This window comes from Cydia strobilella, chromosome 11 (genome assembly GCF_947568885.1).
Source record: "Cydia strobilella chromosome 11, ilCydStro3.1, whole genome shotgun sequence".
In the NCBI taxonomy this organism is placed as follows: Eukaryota; Metazoa; Arthropoda; class Insecta; order Lepidoptera; family Tortricidae; genus Cydia; species Cydia strobilella.
In genome coordinates this window covers 18,877,805-18,902,719 of record NC_086051.1, presented here as the reverse complement: position 1 = coordinate 18,902,719, position 24,915 = coordinate 18,877,805, and the positions used below count along the sequence as shown (strand labels likewise).

Genomic DNA, 24,915 nt, shown 5'->3' with positions numbered 1-24,915 from the left:
TCAGACGCGGTCGCTGAGGTACTGGATGAGGCGCAGCGCTGCCTTGGTCGTGGGCTGGGTGGTGGAGGGGGTGGTGCAGCGCTGCGTGGTGCACTGCGGGCAGAAGGGGCACGGCGACGTCGTCGTCGGTGTCGGTGGCTTTGTCGTCGTGAATAGTTTCCTCTTCTCGCTCATCACGTATACGATACAATAGAACATAACTGGAAACGGATAGAACATCCCATTATTTATATAACAGAAAACCTAAGAAACACTAAGAACGACAACTCATTTAAACTCACGGTTTTCACACAATAAACACATTATATAGGTATATTAACAAGTTTGAGAACAAATCAAATTATTTTATTAAATATTTTGATTTGTGTTTTTTTAAGTAGTCACACTACTATATATAAATTAAAAACTGTAATAGATGTCATATATTAAAGAAAAAGTGACGAAGCCCTCCAGTGGTGAAGGCCTGATTCGAACCGGCGTCTTTAGCTATCGCGGCTAACGCCATGAACCCCTAGGCCACCCCGCCACGGCGGTGCCCGTCCGAATTTCTCGACTATATGCCATCTTAGTAAGACTAAGCGTCTTTGACCAGCTCTAAGGGCAAGCAGTGCGCGCTTGCACCTCCTAAACGAACTCCTTACGGATATACGTTGTAGCTAAAGAGACTGGTGCTGCCATCTATGAACAAGTTTGAGAACAAATCAAATTATTTTATTAAATATTTAGATTTGTGTTTTTCTAAGTAGTCACACTACTATATATAAATTAAAAACTGTAATAGATGTCATATATTAAAGAAAAAGTGACGAAGCCCTCCAGTGGTGAAGGCCGGATTCGAACCGGCGTCTTTAGCTATCGCGGCTAACGCCATGAACCCCTAGGCCACCCCGCCACGGCGGTGCCCGTCCGAATTTCTCGACTTTATGCCATCTTACATTATATATTATTTACTTTAAGGGAACTAACGTCTACGCGATTAAGTCCCGTTAAAGTAAACAATAACCTGCGTGAGAAGTAATAAATAGGATGTTTCGAGCCATTTACATTCACATGGCACATTTACATTCATTTCATGAAATAAATCTGTTTAATGCTACAGCGCAACAGCGCCCTTCGTATATACAATGCATGATTCAGATCGGAACATTACTGAACCCCTTGGAAGTAAGTTCACGGGGCACTGCATGGTTCACGCCACGCCTCGTGTGAGTGAGACACTAACACAGGTAGAAGAGGATGGCGACGGTGGCGAAGACGGCGCGCAGGGGCTGTATGTGGAGCGCCCACACGGCCCCCGTGAGCACCACGTACATGGTGACCAGCATCACGGGCACGTACACGCACGAGTACCAGATCCAGATGTCGTACAGCCACTCGTCCTTCTGCAACACAAGAACCACAAGCAAGGTGCAGGCGGAGGCGGAACGTCCAGCCGGTGCGCATGGCTAGCGAGAGTAACGAGTAACGACGACTCGCCTCGCCAACGAATGCCACTCAAAAGTTTTTTTCCGTCACCACTCTGCAACTCTGAGTAAAAGATGCGCTTAGCAACTCTGTCATTGGACATACGGGAGACATGACCACACCATCGCAACTGGCGCCGCATTAGATAGGCTTCTTTTAAAAATAATAATATTAATAATTTAAAAACTAAGCGCTTGTCGGGATGTCGCCGTCGACGGATACGTCTGGGAGGACATCATCATCATCATCGTCATCATCAGATAGGCTTCAATGCCGCTGACATTAGAACTTTTTTTTCTTTTTTTGCTTTGTTGACCTTTGACAGTGTGCCTCGAGAAGCCTTGTGGAAGGTGCTAGCGAACCACGCACGGTATGCAAGGTTAAGTTTATCAGGCTCGTTAGACTTCTGCACGACGGCATGCAATGCTGTGTCAGCGTAAAGGGCGAACAATCTGGATACCTTGGTGTCACATGTGGCGTCAAACAAGGATGCGTTTTGGCACCAACTCTTTTCGCTCTTTACTTTGCTGTTGTCGTCAGAGATGCCTTACAATGAGGGCAGTGTATTCAATCTAGCACGACTGAAAGCCCGCACGAAAGTATCTCAAGCCACTTTATCCTATCTTCATAATAGACAACGGTAATGTATTCGTATAAGTACAGATGTATATAGTGCATAATTGTTTGCCATCGTATTTTCTCGGAAACGTTCGTATTTGTGATTTTACTTCAGTCAACCTCAGTACTTTATGCACTGAGCCTGACTGAAATAGCATAACACGTTCGTGCGTTTCCGTGAAAATACGAAGGCAAACAATTATGCACTACATCTGTTTACTAGTATTATTATATTGTCAAATACATACTTAGTATAAGTATGTACACAGTCCACTACAGAGTTAACTGACTCTCCCTGAACATTTAGTTTGCAGTTGGGGGAGGGGTCGACTATCTCTGAAGCTGACTACAAGTACGTTACCAGTATGGCTCCAAATATGAGTCCCAGGCCGACGATGCTCCAGAAGGCCGTGAACATCCCAAGCCGCCGGTACATCAGCAGGTGCGGGATATGACACAGCGAGTGCACCTGCAACACACGTCACACAGTCACACACACATATATACACACGGGTGCCGGCGCCGGCCAAGCAGGGGGCCTAGCCAAGATAACAATTATTTCTATACATTATTTCCATTAACGTTTCGTTTCGTTTTCTGCAAACGATTGTCGTCTTGGCAAGGCCTTCTGGTCTTTGATCAAGTGATCAGACGGATCGGAAATACACTCGAGAGCTTAACGCCGCGCCCGCGCCGCGGACTGGACGGCGTGGACACAAGCGGCGCGCGACCGGAGCGGGCGCGACGTGGCGTGGCGACGTGGCACGTGGCGCTGGCGAGTGGCAAATTATGTTCATTCATAAACAATGCTCGTAGTTGGCTCGTAGGATCAAAATACCCAGGTGAGCTAGTAACAAGGGTAGTGCGTACTATGCTGACGGTGCCCACGAAGATGGTGGCGCCGGGCTTGGCGATGGAGAAGGGCGGGTGGAAGTACCAGTCCAGCGTCCAGTCACGGTCCGTGCTGTTGAACGACGTGGTGATGCTCTCGTCATCGCTCCTGATAAATTTGGGGGTTGCCGTGTACAGAAATTGATGTGATTAGGATGAAAGTGCGACCAACCGTGCGAAATTGCCTTTTCATACAAACTTATTTTCCTCCTTAGATATTAAATTAATTGAAAATATTTTGTATTGATGTAAATCAACCACAGTTTCGTTAGATTTTTTTTAACATTATAAGAGTTAGGAGCATTTCAAAAATTGTATGGACTTTGTTTTTCGCTCCTAGTGCTTATATAATAATTAAAAATCGAAAAAAGGCAAAGGACGGATCAGAATCAGAATAGCCATTTATTAAATGAACACACAGTAAAATTAAATGAGAAGGTCAAAGGTCTAGAACATGGAATAAAGGAGAACAATTTGATATTTCACGGCTTCAAGGAGTTCGCAGAGAACAATGATAGATATAGTAGAAATAGCAGCAAAAACTCTAAGTGATTCTGGCATTAAATGTTACAAACAAGATATCAATAAAGTATTTAGATTAGGTAAAACAAAGGGTTCAGAGGGGCGTCCAATTCTAATAAGTATGTATGCGAAATAAGAAAAGCTACCAATAGATATCTTCGAGTACATAACAGACGATTTCAGCAACTTATTCCTCAACTAAAAGAAGAACGAAAAAAGGGAAGAATAGCGTTTTTAAAATACGATAAGCTATTAGTAAAAGAGGAAGCTAGCACTCGGCGGGACAAAAGGAAGCGGAAACAATCTTCTTCGCCGAACATGACTATGATGATGATGAAAGGCCCGCGACAGAGAAATCCCACGAAAAACATTTTCATGTAAAATGTTGCCAAGACGAAACCATAAGGCTCGCACTGTCAAAAAGTTATCAGATCTCTTGTAGAGCCTTCTAACTCTACAATTATGTGGCTTGGCCGTTTCGCTGGCGTCACATGGACGCAGGGACCGGACAACCCTTTCCGCGATAAAACCCTTTCAATGGGCGACACTTAAACACGGCTAACACATTGAAAGACTTTCCCTTTTGAACTGCAAGCCCATTCATACCCTTACCTTTGACTAACCCTTACCGAAAAGCTAACCAAAAATAAGGCTAGCTCTTAATAAGGGTTACCCTTATCTTTAAGCGCTTTTTATAAAGGTTTCCCTTTGCGTGAAAGAGACAGGATTAGTATATATCTACGGTAGTGTATGAAAAGGAAAGAAAATACGTGCCTAGTCAAAGAACGCCGCCGTCGCCGCCGACGATCGCTCGGATTCGAAGTAATGTGTGCTTTATGAACAAGGTAGACGACTTAAATTAGCACGCTTATATGCTAAAAGGGAAGCCCTTTATAAAGCTAACCCTTATAAGCAATATGCAAGGTGTTGGTGAGCGGATGATAAGGGTTTTGTAAGGGTATTTGGGCTACCGATTACTCAAATGTGGTAGCTTTATATAAGGGTTTTTAAAACCAAAACAAAGGGTTTCGTCTGGCAAAGGGTATGGTGAGTTAAGCCTTATGCAATACCCTTATAAAACCCCGATAAGGGATAGCAGGCCGGTCCCTGCATGGACGTAAGGTGAAAAATGGATTCACTATTCATTATTTTTTATTATACAATAGTTCTTGTAGTAACGAAACGGCCAAGCCACATAATTTGACTAAGCTAAGGTGTAGAGTTTGTGAAGTTAGGGCTTGTAGAGTTAGAAGCTTAGCTCTACAAGAGATCTGATAACTTTTTGACAGTGCAAGCCTTATGGTTTCGTCTTGGCAACATTTCACATGAAAATGTTTTTGGTGAGATTTCACTTCTGTTTGTAAATTGCTTATGACAATCTTCCATCCCCTAATTAAAAGGGTTGGGGGCAATTTACTATTAAAAATCCTGAAATACCTACGTATTAGCACAATCGGATTAGACCTAATCGCGAAATCTCTAGAACTGTCCCGAAATTTGGTATGTATGTTAATTAAAGGTCTCTTTTTCATGTCCACACTATTTGACATTTGGGGACCTCGAGGAATCGCAGCCATATTGGAAAATGTGTACCATCCTGGAGAAATTTGCGTTTTACTCTTACTTTTATTGAAACCTCAATAGTTTAGGCATTACAAGGAAAAATATGATTTTACTTTCAGCATCCTCTCAAGTCGGCTGTATTGTTTTTTCTTTAATAAAACAAGTGTAAACAGGTTGTGAAGGGCAAGAGGAATCTACCGATACGTCATTTAAAAAAATCCGTCCAGTATCCTGAGCTACAGGGTGTACTCAGGCGCGAATCACGGCGCGAAGCCGCGAACGCGAGTGTGGCGTCGATTTCGCAGGATGTTCACGATTTCGCGCCTTGATCCTTAAATGATATGATAGGAGTTTGATGTTTAAAATAACACTTGCACCGCCTGGGCTATCAAAATCGCTGCCAACTTAGCTTGGTCTAACTTTACCTTACCTACCTACCGTATTTTTGATCGGAACAATACTTCTCAGGAGCAACTCCATCTCATCAATCAACCTACAGACATTACCGTCGTGGTGCATATGCACACTCGTACTAATTACAGGCAAGATTAAATATACCATAGTGAACAAATAAGAAATCTTACATAATTGCAACAAAACTACCCCTAAACGATACTGGTCGGCTTTTACATTTGCTATTCTTTTATTGTATGAGCTCGAAGTAAGAACTAAGGATTTAGGAAAGGCTTTATAGAAAACTATTGATTTGTAAGAATGCGGTGAAGAAAACTAAGTAATTTGGTAATGAAAGAATGACACTCGCATGACAGGCAAGGAGATGTCGTTCTGAGCAAGTGCTGCGCATCCATCACAGCGTTAAAGGGGCCCACTGACTATCAGTCCGCCGGACGATATCGGCCTGTCAGTTAGAACAAAAATATGACAGTTCCGACCAACTGACAGGCCGATATCGTCCGGCGGACTGATAGTCTGTGGGCCCCTTAAGTCCGCCGGACGATATCGGCCTGTCAGTTGTTCGGAACTGTCATATTTTTGTTCTAAACCGATCAAGCATCTACACGGATTGGATCAAGTTCTGATACTGAAATTCTGCTCCCACAACCTTGATGCTGGCAAAATTGTCCCAATGGACAGATGCCATAAGAACCAAAAACTGAACTGAACTGAACTGACAGGCCGATATCGTCCGCCGAACTGACAGTCAGTAGGCCATTAGGCATTTATACTTACATCATATAGTCTGTCAAGCCATTGCCGTCAGTAGAAATAAAAGCGCTAAAGCGGCACTTACAAAATACAATACAAGACGCGAGGGTTATCGTCGCATTGAAAATTTGGATTTCGCGCCTTTTTCTACTGACAATGTTGTTTGACCGGCTATTATATTATAAGTATTATAACCGCGAAAATCGAAGTTCGTAAATTTCGAGCAACTAACCTCTGTCACTTTAATTTAATTACACCTTAATTGGAGTTTCTATGCTACTACGTATTTGTTGTTATAGTATAGTAATGAGGGCTAACGCGTATGAATTCGCCGCTAGGGGCGCTAGTGTAGATGGTGGTCTTTTCCATAGTTCGAAATGTCAAATGTCACTTGTCACTTCAGTGACTGACAGCTGTTCTTTAGTCTTTTGGACCACCATCAACAGAGGCGCCAACTGGTGAGCAAAAAAACGATAGCCCTCATTAACAAACTACCGGACAACATTAAAATTATTGGAAATGACCTGACATTTTATAGGTACTAAATTAATGGCTGACTACAAAAGCTTTTGATGACACGTCAGAATATATCTAGAGCTGAGCTGAGAGTAGAGCTGGAAGGTGGCCACCGGGTCCGGTACCAATCAACCATGTAACTAAACCACTTCGTGTATGGGCTCGTTTGATTCGACTCAACAAGTTCTTTAACACAAGATAGTACTCAGGGGCTGATGATGGAGCTGGAAGGTGGAAGGTGGCCACACGCCACACGCCACACGCCACACGCCACACGCCACACGCCACACGCCACACGGGTACCAGACTGTATACCAACAGTATAAGCAAATTTTGCAGATTGCTTGAGTGTGAAAATGACTTTGATATTATAAGATATTCGGTAGATTTTCGTAGGAATTTACACTTGTTTTGAAGAGAAAATTTAATTTGATTTTCTCTTTCTCAAAGGCAGGAAAAATATCATTCTATATTCTTAAAGGGTATAACACTTTATTTAAAATAAATTATTTCACACCATGCATGAAATAAAGCACCAGATAATTACCTAGCAGTTATTTTTAAACACAATTTCTATTTAATTAATCGGATTGAAGTATAAAAAGTAGGTAAGTTGACCGTGAAGTCATTGTGTATGGTTTCATATAAATTCCATATTAGCAAATCGTTTCCCTTCTGTTCTGGTAGGTACCATCGGTCCACTTTCCCGATCTCGACAGTTCTAAAAAAGAAAACTGATTTGACTAGTAGACCACATACCCATTATCAGAATCTATTGATGCTCATATTATTATTATTTATATAAACTAATGTCGGGTAGTTTAGTGTTGTTTACCAATATCCAGTTAGTTGCCGATATCTCATCTCAATTGACATTTTACTGGGACGTCAGTCTTCCGTGACCACAGCTAATACAACCTGGCTGAAACGTCGAAAAAAGGTAAAATAATGATTCGCGTTAGACCCGTGACATTAATTAGGTGTGAACAGCTCCATATATGTATAAGTAGGTATACAGGCCACGACGCACGGCCATGGCACGGCTATGGCACCTATGGCACGGCTATGGCACGGCTATGGCACGGCTATCTGCCGTCATCGTCAGTGGGGATTCAATACCTACATCGACTGGTATATGGTCTGTGATTTATGTTACAAGGACAAGGTAGTGGATGAAAAGTAATAAAACCATTATGGCTCCTGTTCACCATTGGCCACGAATGCAATGATGGCTAATTGCATGTGATTCCGATCGTGTGGAGGGCTAAATGGCCTATAGTGGCCCATGGTCGGCGATGATGGAGCGTAATCGCCATTCTGTCGGTTGTGTAGGGCAAACATCAAACCTGTGCATCAAACTCATCAAAAGAAGTGGCGGGAGGCGTCGCCTACTCTGTAATGGATCATCATTGCCGATGGTGTAGAGGAGCCATTAAGTTATTACGAAACGACATTTTATTGTTGTACTTAACACTTCCACACATGAACAATGAACATGTCACCAGGGACCTATTTTACCACGGTGACAATTGACAATTTGCTGTCCACTTCTGGATCGATACCTAAGTAACGACGATACATGCAGTCATCGTCAATATATAGGTATGGACTTTTAGAGCCAGCAATGTACGGCAAATGGTCACTGTCAAGTGACAATTGTCTCCGCGCGTGGTGGTGTAACTGTAACAGGGGCCCGGAGACAGCAATTGGTCGCGACGCCGACGCCGACGCCGAGTATCCGTCCTTAATTACCTACGTAGAGGGGCAGCGGCGGCCGGCGCCCCCCTCCCGACTCCCGGCCCGGTCACAGGTTGTTCTCGTTAAATAGCATCTCGAGCGTGCGCAGGACCAGCTGGGGCTTCGGGGCCGGCTCGGGTGTGGTGCATGTGGGCGTGGTGCAGGTGGGGCACCAGGGGCACGGCGTCGTCGTCGTCGTCGTCGGCGTCGTCGTTGAGAAGATCTTCCTCTTCTCCGTTTGCACGAATATGATGCAGTAGAACATAACTGCAAAATGCCCATAATTAACACTGTCACTGTCACTGACACAATGGAGAGAATCGCCATCGCCATGGCCAACAGTGTTAACTGACCATGCGTAAACCTTATGGCAAATCGTTCTAGCCCAGAACCTAGTGCTCGTGGGGGGGTGAGAGGGACTAAGAGAAGCAGCAGCGTTTCCACATTGCCCCATCCGATATCGGATGTCGGATGACCTTTAGAGAACAATTGCCCTATGGCATCAAATCCTTTTATTTTTGCATTAACGCTTTCTTTCACAGTAATTAATTAAATGTATTAAATATATCAAAAGCACTTTTTTTACTTTTTGCTTCTTTGTAGGTGTATCCCACATCCGATATCTGTTATCGTATCGGACAATGTGATTCACGTATTAAATCACATTTATAATCGGGATCGGGTCTATCGCGAATTTATTTTGTTACCTTTATTTACTGGGACGTCAATTAGCCGCGTCCACGACCAGTGAAACCTGTGTCACAGAATAAGTATTATCATTTATCACATCTGTGTCGAAACGTAGGTAAATAAAGGTAACAATAGTTATTTTCCCCTCACTAGCTCGGAAAGCCGTATTTTATCCTTTAAAACAAGCGGGGAAAAACGCATTTTATCCACTAGTGGGGAAAGTAATTTGACCTTGGATGGAGCGTGTTTAAGTAGCTTGACAGATAACAAAACGTAAAACGCTCATGATAATGGTTCGTTCGATATTAAATATCATTAAATAAATGGTTTGAGAATCTAATAAAAAATACCAAATTTAGCTTTATTTAATAATTTTATGTCATAAACCTTAAAATTCCATAAGAAACGTTAGATTTTTTTATAATGATGTTAAATATAATTCTGAACGCACAAGTTGAGTCGATGCAATTTCAAAACGCATCGTTGACATTTCATACGTCAGAACAGAAATGTCAACATTGTCAACAAAAGTTTTACTGTTCTTCTCACCGGCTCACGTAAAAATCAGAATTTCTAGTGTTTTCTGTTATAATATCGTAAAAAAATTAGTGATTCCAGTGATGAAGATGATCTAACGCCTGTGGATGTTGCACTTTCCTCGCTATAGTGAGGGGAAAAGTCTTGTGTTACACACGGGTGCAAATGTATTTTACTTCTCGTGTGTTGAAACACTCGCTACGCTCAGGATTATATTTTAGAACCACTCGCTTCGCTCATGGTTCAACTATAGAATCCTTTCGCTTGCTCGTGTTTCAATTCCACACTCGCGGTTAAAATACAACTTTGCACCCTTGTATAACAAATAACTATTGTGCAACAAGAGAGGAAAGTTGGTTTTTCTTGCGAGTGTTTATTTTGAGTCCCGAGAAAGCGAAAGATTCTATAATTGAATCACGAGCGAAGCGAATGATTTTAAGTTAGAATCTTAAACGTAGCAACGGACGCAAAAACACGAGATGTAAAATAACTTTGCTCTCGTGTTGCACATATAATTTTTAATACAGTTGCTCAAAAAGTGCTATTTTACGTAACTGTTTAGCGTGCGGAAAGTTGGTTTTCGCGATCTAGTGCTTTTTACTTTTCCAATTTTTTTAAATTTATACTTGTTCCAATTCATGACTACTTATTGATGAGTGTTAATATTAGTTTCCTTTACACGTTGTAATCACCATAAAAACCTACTGTTAATGTAAGAATATGAAAAATATAGATACATATTTCATATTTTATTACTTACCTCTTCATCATTATAACACGTCTTTTTTATATTGAATATTGAAAACCGTTCTTAATAAGTTGTCTGAATGGAACGGAACGCCTGTCAAAGAAGAGGCGTTTTTCTTTCTTTCTGCTTTAAGTTTCCAAAGGCAACATTCGATATTGTTTTTATAAACGTACGATACACAAATAATCGTAATTAACGATATTTTGGTAATAATAGTACAATGTTTTACAATTATATTTACAATTGTTTCTGTCTTATAGAACATGCATTAAAAAAAAATCATTGAAGTGGGTTCAATAATAATAACACCCAGCTAAAAAAACACCTCTTCATTATGAATGTCAAATGTCAATGATGTCACAGAATTAATAATATAAAAGTTTAGAATTACTTACTTGTTGTTTTTCTTATTTTTTCGCAACTGTATTAAAAAACGTCGTTCGATACACGTGCGGAAATGTCATTCTTTACTCGTCCCGAGTCTTGCCTATCTCGGGCATATATGCGATATCTCGGTACTCGTGAAGTAATGACATAATTTCCGCACTAGCATCGAAATGTACTATTTTCACCTCAGTAGTGAGAGCATATTAAAGGTTAAAATGTATTTCGAATTAGAATAATACAGAAACAAAAAAAAACGAATTTGTAATAGAAGTATGAAGTGGCAGTTCATGGCCTTCACTAAATAAAAAAGCTACTTTGTTGCTTCTTTTTTGTTAGTGACGAAAGTATTAGGCTTGTTCGAGCTGCTGAGGTGAAATATAAATTCGCGATAGACCCGATTCTAAATGTGATGTGCGCTTTGAACACATATTAAATGTGTTCAAAGCGCGAAGGTTTTAAATGTTATTCACGCTCTACGACCTACGACCGAATCATGCAGGAAGGCAACTGACACAGATAGAAGAGCACGGCGATGGTGGCGAAGATGGCGCGCAGCGGCTTGAGGTCCATGGCCCACACGGACGCCGTCAGCACGATGCACATGATGATCAGCATCACCGGCACGTACACCGTCGAGTACCAGATCCAGATGTCGTACAACGGCTCCGTCTCCTGCAACACCATCACACACAGAGGTCGCAGCTCGCATCGATCCGCCTCGCTCGATCATCTAACAGGCGTCTTATACTTAGCTACATTTAAGTTCTCCGGATATCGATCGAAATAAGCCCACCAGTGTGCGGCACTGTGTGGCACAAGCATCGGCATCGGCACGGCAGTGCTGTCACAGACTGAAACGGGCTCGGCAAGAGCACATTTTCATTTGAAATATTTATAAAACGATTTTGTAAATCGAAATCCAATCTGTTAGTTTCGGTGGTTGTTCAGTATGAGTTAGGTACTACGCCAATCTGCAGTGACATGGCAAGTTGGCAGCGGGCAGCGACGCCAGCGAACGGAGTGGGGAAGACACTGATGGAAGCGCTACGAAAATTACATAATGATGATATCATGATACAGACACGGCTTCATGTTGCTGTCAATTGATATGATTGCTCAGAATTAGGTTGAAGAATATTATAATACTTAAACCTATGACTTTAAAAAACTACCACCGGTTCTAACCCTAGACTACCACAGAGTAACTAATAGACACTACATCAGCAAGGAGAAGATAAAACGACGCAAGAAACTCAAGGGGACTTTCTTAAATAATTAAACATAAAATCTTTAAAAAAACAAAAGGCGCCCATACGGCCCCACCACAGGCGCCACGAAATAGTTATTTTCAACACACTTGCTCAAAACGACGTTTTTGTTCCACCGATTTTTGGCTCATAATCCTAGATATTAAACACGCGTGCTCTTTCAGTGTATTATTCCACTCGTGCTTTTTCATTATATTGTCCGACTGAGTTAAGAAGCTAACTGATTGCTAATAATATGCATGGAAAGGGAGCCTTCTTTAATTGGTCGGACTGGCGGGCACCGGCGCGCCCGACCGCCTGCGCAGTGCGCGGCCCGGCAAGGCCGGCCCGCCGCGCCGCCCGCGCAGGGACCGGCCCGCTATCCCTTATCGGGGTTTTATAAGGGTATTGCATAAGGCTTAACTCACCATACCCTTTGCCAGACGAAACCCTTTGTTTTGCTTTTAAAAACCCTTATATAAAGCTACCACATTTGAGTAATCGGTAGCCCAAATACCCTTATAAAACCCTTATCATCCGCTCACCAACACCTTGCATATTGCTTATAAGGGTTAGCCTTATAAAGGGCTTCCCTTTTAGCATATAAGCGTGCTAATTTAAGTCGTCTACCTTGTTCATAAAGCACACATTACTTCGAATCCGAGCGATCGTCGGCGGCGACGGCGGCGTTCTTTGACTAGTCACGTATTTTCTTTCCTTTTCATACACTACCGTAGATATATACTAATCCTGTCTCTTTCACGCAAAGGGAAACCTTTATAAAAAGCGCTTAAAAATAAGGGTAACCCTTATTAAGAGCTAGCCTTATTTTTGGTCAGCTTTTCGGTAAGGGTTAGTCAAAGGTAAGGGTATGAATGGGCTTGCAGTTCAAAAGGGAGAGTCTTTCAATGTGTTAGCCGTGTTTAAGTGTCGCCTATTGAAAGGGTTTTATCGCGGAAAGGGTTGTCCGGTCCCTGCGCCCGCGGCCGGGGCGAGCGAGGGCCGGCCGGCAGTACGAGTATGACAGATAAAACACACAATACTAACTGTTTTAACTATTAAAATTTGATTCATATGAAAGTTTATTTTTTTTCGCAAGTGTGTTGAAAAACGTCGTATGAAACGCGTGTGCATTGCTCGCTTACAGCTCGCGCGCACAATATCGCCTCGTGTATAATGACCAACTTAGCACACTTGTATCATAATGTACTATTATGATACAAGTGCGGAAAAGAGGAAATTCGAAAAAGAGTTGCGAAAAATTAAAACATGACCGCAGGGAGTTGGTAGGAGTTGACAGCAGTCGCCGTGGCCGAAGTCGGCCGTGGAGTTATTATTACTTTTAGTATGTTGTTTAATACACTATTCCGTACAACAATGCCAAAATACGCTAATACACGAATTATTTCCCCCGATTGGCACTGTTTGGTTTTCGTTTGGTGATCTATCTATTCTATAGGTATATTAGGCAAGTAAGGCCAAGATGGACATGTAGGTAAGGTAAGATAAGGTACCATGACAGCTCCGACAACGAGTCCCACGCCGACGAGACTCCAGAAGGCCGTGAGGATCCCGAGCCGCCGGTACATCAGTAGGTGCGGGATGTGGAACAGCGAGTGCACCTGCGACACGGAGAGGGTTCATATCTAGAGTTCGCTAAATTTTGTTGTATGGAGAGTTTCATAGTAAACCGCCGCGGCGCGCCGGGTGACGTTGATCAGCTGTCGAGTGCGGATGGTGCAACTGGCACTAAGTAATACTTTGGGGGTTCCGGGATCAGGCATGAGCGGTGGGGGGAAATGACCGAACGGGATAGTCTTATATGTATCTTACAGTAGGAGTACAGTCAAAGTCAAAATATTCTTTATTCAAATAGGCCTAGCAACAAGCACTTTTAAGTAGAAGAGAAAGCGCTATTATTGTTTGTCCTTGTCACAGTCTCACATTTTTTTTATTCTCCAAATTACGTTGGTTATTTTTGGTATGTTGTCAACTTGTCAGGAATGTTAAAAATTACAAACGTACAGTAGTTACGCTATCATTTTAAAACGACTAGCTATTTCTCTGAAACTTTGTATTTACAATAGGATAAGGTATCTGGGGGCACGGCAGTGCCCACGCCAAGTCGAGCATATCTATGTTTGAAATTAGTTTATGTAGCTTTTCCGATACCATACCACAGAATAAGTAATACCTGAGTAGTTAAAAAAATACAGCGAATTTATAAATTTTCATACAAAATTTGTTTTTGCTCAATTTCGTTTGTTTTATAAACGGAGCTAAGTATATAAACTAATTACAGACCTAGATATTCCTCATGTCATTTTATGTGCAGTTTCATTCCAATCCAACCCGCGCGTAATTTTAAAATGAGAAGGTGAATGGGAGGGTGAAATTCGGCCGAGCTTGCCGGGGACTCTTAATAGCTCATCTATAGGATCAGCTACCATCGGTTCATATAATTTGCCCGAAGGCCCGAAACAGTTTTTTTAAATCTATTTATTTTAAAGAATGGGATTTCGCCACGCAACTCACGCAGTGACGTAGTCACCCCCGAAACAGTTAACGCAACAGAAAACCGATGTGGTTTTTAGTTTTTGAGTATTTTAAACTACGTATCACTATTCATTATTTTCTTACTTATATAGGTATAATACTCGTAAACATTTTTTTGGCATTTCACAGCATGCAGGTGTATATCCCGTCCCGTACAAAGGCATAATATTATTTTACTGCATGCAGGCTCTCCCGTACAAAGGCATAATATTATTTGGTTTAAGTATAACAAACTTTTATTCGGCATATTTCTGTAAATGTGCGTGTGTACGGGGCAATGGCAGACAAGTTGGTGAAATGTCGCAAAGTAAGGTAGCGTACTATGCTAATGCCGGCGATGAAGATGGTGGCGCCCGGGCGGTCGAAGGTGAAGAAGAAGAAGTGCCACGCGTGCGTCCAGTCTGGCTCCTCGGTGGTGGTAGTGGCCTTGACCGGCGGCGCCCGCGGGTACGCATACTGGTTCCCCATTGTCTCCAGGATATATTCAACGCCACCGAACGATCAATAACAACCGGAAAACCAAATCACAAACAATACTGTACAATTTCTTCAATTATATTTACATTTTCTGGTGTAAATAAGCTCGAAAACATAAAATATTATTTGTAAAGCAACGAATACAATATATTTGGCTATGACATTAGCATGACCAAAGACTCCAAAGAGAATATAACCATAACCACTACGGTTTAACGGTAACCACTAATATACCTTTATGGCTCCTCTACACGATGGCCCCGCGTAGGCCAGTCCAAGGGACGCATTTATGCGTTAGAGGGAGCAAGTGATATTGCTATCTCATTCCACCGCATAGCTGCGTCCCTTAGACTGGCCTACGCTACGCTGGGCCATCGCGGAGAGGAGCCATTACTCTTTGGTAACCACCTCAAGCCCGCTCCAGACTACGCGGCGCGAAGCCGCGAACGCGAGTGTAGAGTCGATTTCGCTGATTAGCGAACTAGACTCCACACTCGCGTTCGCGGCTTCGCGCTGTGATTCGCGCATGAGTGTGGACGGCGATTCAGAATAATAACAAGCATAGAAACCGGGCAAAAATAAAAGCTTGGTAAAAGGTATCTTATTCACAACACGCTATTACTTTTATTCTATGAGTGAATGAGACAACAATCCGCAATTACGTTCGTTTTTTTTAGCATTGTCACTAAATGAACTGAGGAAAATGTCAAAATGGACGGTATAGAACTTCTACACTGTTGTACACTCCATAATAATGAGGGCTAACGCGTATGAATTCGCCGCTAGGGGCGCTAGTGTAGATGGTGGTCTTTTCCATAGTTCGAAATGTCAAATGTCACTTGTCACTTAAATGACTGACAGCTGTTCTTTAGTCTTTTGCATGGAGACTATACAGGAGCCAAATCTATGTATGAAAAGTGTCCATCAAAAAACAGTTATTAGGCGGCGCCACCATACACCGAAATACTACCAAAAACAACCTTCGTAATTTGGTCGTGTTATTTGTTGCCTTATATGGTTCATGTTATATCATGTCCCAGAGCCTAACTAGCGCCACCGGAGAGATTAGAAACTATTATTTAAAGCTGAAAGCGGTCACTTTTGCAACAATTCTGCCATAAGAGATTGTCATCCTTTCTGTACCATCCATAGTCTTTTGGACCACCAATGGACCACCATCAACCACCATCAACAGAGGCGCCAACTGGTGAGCAAAAAAACGATAGCCCTCATTGGATCTCATATAATCTAACCAAATAATATATATGATCGTTAATTCACAGGTAGGAGGTAGGTGTCAACTGTAACAACTTAACATAGTCGTATTATATTAGTTCAAATATTTCGCGGTCATCTTGCTGATTTTTAATTATATTATTTATATTCCTAAAAGATTGTTGGAAAACGTGCTGAGTTTTTCTTAACAATGGTTCAAAGTTCCTTATGTGACAATCTTTTGTGTGATCGAGGACTGTAAATCGCATGCAGGAAGAAAAGAAAATACACACGAACCGGTAACCTTTAATCGGTGAGTTTCATTCAATTTTGATGATATTAATTTATAGGACCTAACCTTAACATAAAAATCTATATTAGTAGTTTATTTAAAAATCACCGCATTCAATTTTGTATAGATATTATTTGCATGTATTTTCGATTTTTTTTTGGAACTATATATTTAAGGTTATGTTTATTCGCATAGTGATGTGTGTTTTTATCGACCTCGGAACAATAACACTAAAAAAGACACGATTGATCATTGATGAACTTTCCTTAATCATAGATCCTGTTGGTTTACCTATCTAGTAAGTACTTACATGTTTAAATTCTCACCCTTTATGAATTATCGTTTATGGCCCTGACTTTGGAGAACGATTAGAAATTTAGAGAGAGGCGAATGAAATAAGTGATCAAAAACGGTATATAAGTTTTAGTCTATGTAGGAGTGAACTTTTTATAAACTTAAATTAGGCATAGGTAAGTTATTTTTTTTTAAATATATTATAACAGCAATTAGGGTTACATATATACAAATACAAATAGGCTTAAAAATAATAATATATATAAGTTAGATATATGATTCTGACTTTTTTATATTTAGTCAGACAAGAAAGTGGCCTTTAATGGCATAGTGAATCACTATGTGATAGAGTCTAAAACTGATAGAACACTTTCTTGGCTTACTTACGACTTCACTTACATAGAAGATTGTTATCTTGCATCTAGTAAGTATTTGAAATACCATTCCCAAAAGCATCTTGTATCTGATATTTAAATTTTTGTATTTTATATACTTTTTATACGGTATCTTGTACATCTGTGGTGATGTATATGTCAACTGCCTTGTATATTTTGTTACTATTATCTATGTACCTAGTGTTTAAAATATCACGAAATTGGTAGAGTAAGACCAAGAAAATTCTGCAGCGATTTTGATAGCACACGCCATGCAAGTTTTATTTTAAACGTCATACTTATATGAACTTATGACGTACCTATAAATAACACGTTACTTGCACTGCGTGTGCTATCAAAATCGTTGCAGGCTTTTCCTGGTCTTACTAAATCATAAATCATTTATTTTACTCTGCCAATTTCGTGATATTTTTTTAAACGTGGCACATAGTGCATAATTTATCGATATAAAAAGTCTATATAGAACATCCTTAGCAAAGCACAAAACTTGTGACACCCTACGTAAATGAGGAATAACAAACATATTATATGCATCTCTTTTCGACACGTTATCTAATTCGTAAGGAAGTAAAGGACGGGTATACAGTTTGGGAAGCATTTTTGTCCGGCTCTTATGCTTGGTGGCTTGTTTTTATTCTGAGTCAGCCAAAACACTCTCTCTGTGGCTGCCTCGCTGGCCGCGACTATTTCAGCCTCTGTAGTTGAAATTGCCACGCTTGGCTGCCTCTGGCGTTAACAATCTTCTATACTAATATTAGCTCCAGTTTAGCAGTTTATTGTGACTGAAGGGTAACTACGGAACCCTACACTGAGCATGGCCCGACATGCTCTGGGCCGGTTTTTTGATTGACACTAAAATATCTATTTGCTCAACGCAATAGGGTATACCTATTATGAAGCCCGGTAATTTTATTATAGTTTCGTTTCGTACAAAATAAAATCCAAAAGACAAAAGTAGTTATTTATGAACGTCAAACTTGCTAGTATCTTGTATGAGTATCTCTGATGGGGCGCGGCACCTCGCGCTCGCGCACGGGCGGGTGGCAACAGAAGTCGGTGTCGAGCCCCATGCGCTCCCCGTCGGCCAGCGTCTGCGGCAGGCGCTGGTCCAGCGTCTCCGGCAGCAGCAGGCTCGCCGCGCCGCCCGCCACCAGCAGCGCGCCCATGATCACCAGCGGGAGCACCAGCATGTCCGAACCCTGCGCCGACAACAAGGTAAACCTTATCGAATCTATTAAATACTTTATTTAGTAAAGAAGAGAGACGCTTTCAAGATATATTTTCGTACATTGACCCGCCTGTTGCTGTCTCTAATGCACGCGCTTAAATATACTACCGTCCGGACTGTCCCCATGCATGTGATGATGCCGGTTGTCAATGTCACTGACGTCACTGATGTGCGAGTTTGACAGCAGCGCGTGCATTAGAGACAGCAACAGGCGGGTCAATGTACGAAAATCTATCTGGAAAGAGTCTCGTCTGCTTTACCTATAGGTCTTCCAATATTTGGTCCGAGGGCTGCGAGGGCGGGGCCATCAGGGCAGTACTCACCAGGTAGTTGACCAGCGGGATGAAGATGGGCCCCAGCATGCCCAGCACGGAGCTGAGGCTCATGCCGAGCCCGCGCACCACGGTGGGGTACAGCTCCGACGCCATCAGGGGCAGCACCACAAACGCTGATGAGATGCCCATCTTCCCCACGCAGTACAGCGCCAACGTCACATGCTCTTCTGCAAACATCCAAACAATTTTGTAGTCTTGGTACAATGTAACGGCAACACAAAATGTTCATATGGCACCTGAAATTTGTCTGATCACACTTGATGGTATGTAGGTACAGGTACCTACCTATAAAAGTACATACCTACATACCTTGGCACGTAATAATTATGTTTAATCACGACTCCGTCCTGCAAGTTTGGAACTGAATGTTAAATGGAGTCGGTGTAGCATTAAAAATATACGTTCAGTTTCTTATTTACAGGTTACAGGACTGGTGGCCGCTTTCAGATGAAAGTAGCGCCTGGGGTCCATCAGCTCGTTAGGTTTGGAAAATTTTGGGTGACTTCTGAATAAGATTAGGTCGAGACCGGGACAAATGGCGTAGTCGATGAGAGGCATATTGTTCAGCAGTTGCAGTAGGCGATAAAAGCTGAAATGTGGTTAGGCAGGCCTTGCCGCCGACCACAATAGTCATGCATAGCGACCAGTGGCGGCCGAGGGCCGAATGCTGGCCACAGGGATATCACCAGCTAGGAGTAACAGTCAGGCACCCACCGTGCTGCACCAGGAACGTGGTGAGGCAGGCCACGCCGCCGACCACCATGCTCATGCAGAGCGTCCATCGGCGGCCCAGGCGCTCCATGCTGGGCCACAAGAACAGGTACGTGGGCAGCTCCACCACGCCCGCTAGGAAGAAGTTCAGGAACTCGTCGCCGCCCAGCACCGGCGCGTAGTACGACAGCCCGACATACACGCTGGGAAAAAATTGTAATTTTATCTTTGGGTACTTATACCCCAAAAGCAAAAATAATTCAGCTAAGCAACAACGGCCAGTCTCTTTAATTAATTTCTTCCAGACAATAATATGAAATGAACTGAGACGATATAAAATGACGAACTTATTTTTAATGGAGAGAAGCAAAACATTTAACAAGTCCTCATACAATTTTGATGAAGAATATGGTGAAGTAAGAGTATGCTTCCACGCCAAATGTAAGAAGGATAAATGAAATGCTCTTTAGGATAAAAAGCGGTAGTTGAATAGAAAAGAACATCAAAGACCTGGTATTGGTGAACCAGATGAAGGTTATGATGATGGTCTTCTTGCGCAGGTTGGGCGTGCGGAACAGGTCCAGCACGCCGTACTGGCGCGACTTCTCCCGCTCAAGTTCTTGCTGCAGCTTCTCCGACTCGTACCTCCGCCGCAGGTGCACCATGTAGTTGGCCGGCAAAGATTTCTTGTTGATCCTGGAACACCACATGTTGTCCACCCTCAGATACTACGTACACGTACGACCTTACACAGGAGTTCCATCACTAGTAGATTACCTCATTTCAGTCTGGACTCTGGAGCAACAGTAGCTAAGCTGGCGAGGTGATAACTTGGTTGTAAAACCACAACAGGTTAGACACATCTGCCTACTTTGTTTTTTTTTTCCTCATGGGTTTACTGGTCAAAGGAATTACTATAATGCACTTGTAGTATTTATTTAATTGAGGACGCTAGTCAAAGGTCTCTAATAGTTCCCTCTACTCGGGATGACCCTTCCTCTTAATGCATAATTGTATAATGCGTTTTGAGATTAATGAATCACGCTGTGTTTCTGTCTGTCATGTCATGATCATACATTGTCAGAGATGCGTAATTTACATTATTAATATTATTATATACAATAGATATGTCAGAAATATATACAATTAAAATTAGGTATCATTGTAAACATTGGAAAAATAATAATAATTAAATTGTCAATAAAATAGCTATACCTACCCCGTTCCAATACGTTAGAAATGATAAGCCTCATTGGTCTTCCAGAAATCTTTTCGATCAGGAAACAGAGGAGTTTTTTTATGTAATTTGTTAAATAAATAAAATAAAAATGAGATCTGAGGCAACATCTTTATATCAGACGGTAACCTGTTATAGATGCGTGGGCCTATAATTTGGAAGAAGTTACCTGTTTTTGCAAGTCTGTGCCTAGGTATTCGTCTTGACGACTCACGCGTAGTAGAGGTGGAAAAGTGTTTCCTGCTCCGTCGGATAAGTTTTCCCACCTCAAATATAAAGAGCGAGGGAACCGTTAGGATGCGTAATTATATTAATAAAAAGCTCTCTTGCTGGTTCGTCACTCGTTCGTACTCTGCACCGCACGGACACTCGTTACCGGACGACTTTTTTTAGGGTTCCGTACCCAAAGGGTAAAAACGGGACCCTATTACTAAGACTCCACTGTCCGTCTATCTGTCTGTCTGTCCGTCCGTCTGTCTGTCACCAGGCTGTATCTCATGAACCGTGAACTTTTCACATATAATGTAACGTATTTCTGTTGCCGCTATAACAACAAATACTAAAAAGTACGGAACCCTCGGTGGGCGAGTCCACTTGCCCGGTTTTTTGAATAATAAAAGGGCGATCACGGTCTGCAGCTAAACCCCAAAGATCGATTCCATAGGAAAGATGTGAAAATAAGCGTAGTAAGCGAACATAAGCGTATTCGCATCATCAATTGCCACCTTTAAATACCTTTGACCTTATGAACTGACCTAGCCATGTTCCGCAGTATGACCTCGGCCTTGTCGAAGTGTCCCCTGGCCAGCAACCAGCGGGGCGACTCGGGCATCGGCCACAGGTACAGGAAGAGGGCGAGGAAGGGCAGGCTGGTGGCCAGCGCCAGCTGCCGCCAGTCGCGCACTAGCCACACCACGCCGGCCAACAGGATGAGCCCCGTCGAGTACGCGATGTTAGACAGGATGGTGCACAGCGTGCGGTGCCGGGGGCCCACCAGCTCGATCGCTACACATGTCAGAAAACAACTCGTTAAGGTCACGTACCTACTCGTACTGTTACAAATGTGGCTCCAATAAGCTCTGCATATCTAATATAATGAAATAATTAAGCTTCTTGCAGTTCTTACCGAGACACGTGAGTGTAAGTAGTTCAAGGTACGGACGAGCCACGAGGGTCCTACCTCCACGTGTAGTCTTGGGTGTTGACCCCATTGACGTTAATGTACATAGTGATTTGGTGGGGTCTGTGTTACCCAACACGTATAGGGCGTGGCCATTATGGCGGGCACGGTGAATCCGAATAAGGCCGCCTGTAATATACAGTGGGGTCTACGTTACCCAGCACGTAGGGCGTGGCCATGATGGCGGGCACGGTGAACCCCACGCCAACGCGGAAGGCTGCCCACAGTGCGAAGTTATGCGCGAAGGCGGTGGCCACGCCGAACACGCACTCGATCAGCAGGTAAATGAAGAACGACGGCTTGCGGCCCAGAGTGTCCTGCAATGCAATACAACAAAAATAAAATCTTTGCTTAACTACTTAGTAAATTTTTGACTAACTTCTTCATTTTATTGTGATCATCATGACTGCGGAGCATTGTGAGTGTCACTTACAAAGGCTATTTCTTATGACGATACAATTAGTATATTCGATGACTTAACACTCTTTAACTTTTAAGCTTGTGGAATAGTCTTGATAATGTTGTACCAAAATCGCATCAGCTGTTATGGACATTTTGGAAAATTTGTTCATTGCTTTACCTATGCAATAATGGGGCTCCTAGCTTGCTCCTGTGAACTACATTATTATTATACCTGCAGATATCCAAAAATGTAGTTGCCAACGATGCCGCCGACCGCCAGCAGCACGAGCCCCAGCGTGGGGTAAAAGTCCTTGCTGCACACCAGATTCCACTGCCAACCAATAATATTCATTATTTAAATCCGAAACCGCAGGAAAATAGAAAATTCTCTTATTGCCAGAAATTAAACTCTACACAATTACAAATATGTACTTTTTTTTCCATGAAAGACGTTAGTTGGTCCTGTTACTCCTGTTAGCCATCCATCCACCAAGAGTTGCACCAAGACTGAGGATATAATCGCTGTACCAATCTGCGGGCATGGCACTAGCTGCCCCCGCCAAGACGCGCTTCATTATATCAGGAACGAAAATGATAAATTCAAACCCAAACCTAAGTTTAATCTAATTTTACTGGACAAGATGAAATGAAGGTTTCAGTGTTGAAATACCTCGCTGACGACAGTATTTTTGTAGACACTCCGGTCGTAGTGCCAGCCGTTAGTACAGGGCACAACGCGCCGATCAGCCGGTTCTGGAAGCTGGCTGAGTGAGTTCAGCTCGTACATGCTGCACTGCGAGTACTGCAGCACGCCGTTCCGGAGCTCCATGGGGATGCTGTGATGAAAACAATATTTTAAGACCTTTCAACAAAATATCACTTCTCGTCGATTGTTGTGCCTTGATAACTATACGAGTATTATATATAGCAATAATAAACAACAGTTAAAATCACAACATTTTGTTAGGACTAGGACCGAACCGAGCTAAGAAGAAAAAGAGTGAGGAGCTCGATCTAAAGGATGGTAGAGGTAAACTGGTGGTACCTACCTATCTCAAGATTTTTACAATTCCACCAGTGAGTGAATACCTTATGTGCTGCTACAGAGAGCGAAACTTAAGCAATTCTGGCAGCGCGTGCCGCGCATCATTGAGAGAACTTTGCTGCGTGAAGAAACACCAATCCACCACCAAACACCAATGCCATGAAGAGCTGAGCATAAGATTCAGATGGCAATGGCTAAGCATGGAACCCGCAGGGCAACACAGCAGGTAGGAGCAGCTGGTGTCTTACCTCATGTTCCTATTGTCCTGCGGGTCGAGGTGCGGCGGCGGCGCGCACCAGTGCGGGAGCTCCGCCGCCATGAAGAGCTGAGCATAAGCATGGAACCCGCAGGGCAACACAGCAGGGAGGAGCACTCCGTACACTACCAGCTTCTGGTAGCGGCCCCAGCCGCCCACATCCTCGAGGATCGCGTCGAAGTCCATTTCTGGGATTATGATGTGGTAACGTGATGATACTGACAGGACTACACTTTATTACAAAATGGAAGCGATTTTTCGCCGCTTAATATCTCCTAATTTTAAAAACAAATTTCCTTGTTTTTTTGGCGATGATTTAAACCAGGTAAAGCACGATATACAAATCAGCAGCTTTCTATTCTTTTGTCTATGCTTTTAATTCAAGAGATCTAACGTAAAAAGGCATCAAATGTGCATAAAACTATGACTGAATATCTCTTGCTAGTCGTTATGATCGAGGAACAATTAGAACAAGTTGGTTACCTGCGGCTGGGTGGACCGCTCAGCTCGGAGTGGCGCGCGCCGGCGGCGGTTGGCGGCGCGCGCGCACGCGCAGCGCCGACCACTTCAGCCGCCCTAAACGCCGCTACCGGCCATGCACAGCGGGATGCTAATCCGTAGTTAACTGCTATCGATTATTAACATTTGTTTCCAATTTGTAATGCGTCCATAATACGACTGAGTCCCTATACAATTTCCTCTCAGCGCAATTTTAAATGCCTACGGGTATTCAAAAACCGGCCAAGTGCGAATCGGACTCGCGCACGAAGGGTTCCGTACCATTACGCAAAAAACTGCAAAATAATCACGTTTGTTGTATAGGAGCCCCACTTAAATATTTATTTTATTCTGTTTGTATTTAATGTTATAGCGGCAACAGAAAATACAGAAAGACATCATCTGTGAAAATTTAAATTGTCTAGATATCACGGTTCATGAGATCAGCCTACACAGTGTGACAGACGGACGGACAGACAAACAGACGGACAGCGGAGTCTTAGTAATAAGGGTCCCGTAATCATAATCATAATCTTTATTACCTTTTACCCTTACCCGTACCCTTTGGGCACGGAACCCTAAAAAGTACCTAATTGGGATACTTACATACCTTACCTATTGGCGTAACGTTTTCTTGACGCAATTGACTGGAAAATTCCCGATCTCTCAACTAGCGAGCGTTTTTCGATTAACGTTTTTCCATCCGC

The 24,915-nt window shown here is 42.7% G+C and overlaps 1 protein-coding gene across 1 annotated transcript; it reads right to left on the bottom strand.

The window, feature by feature from the left end:
* On the bottom strand, window positions 1-24,282 carry LOC134745699 (beta-alanine transporter-like). The gene is made up of 16 exons (XM_063679815.1): window positions 24,194-24,282; window positions 23,703-23,898; window positions 23,080-23,245; window positions 22,642-22,740; window positions 22,165-22,324; window positions 21,583-21,832; window positions 20,101-20,286; window positions 19,594-19,793; window positions 18,868-19,046; window positions 13,602-13,709; window positions 11,353-11,512; window positions 8,550-8,745; window positions 2,953-3,082; window positions 2,444-2,551; window positions 1,223-1,382; window positions 1-200 (listed from the first exon to the last, which is right to left on the bottom strand). The coding sequence occupies exons 2-16, from the start codon at window positions 23,894-23,896 to the stop codon at window positions 1-3; spliced, it is 2,496 nt and encodes an 831-aa protein (XP_063535885.1). The 5' UTR covers window positions 23,897-23,898; window positions 24,194-24,282.
* Between the last annotated feature and the right edge of the window lie 633 nt (window positions 24,283-24,915).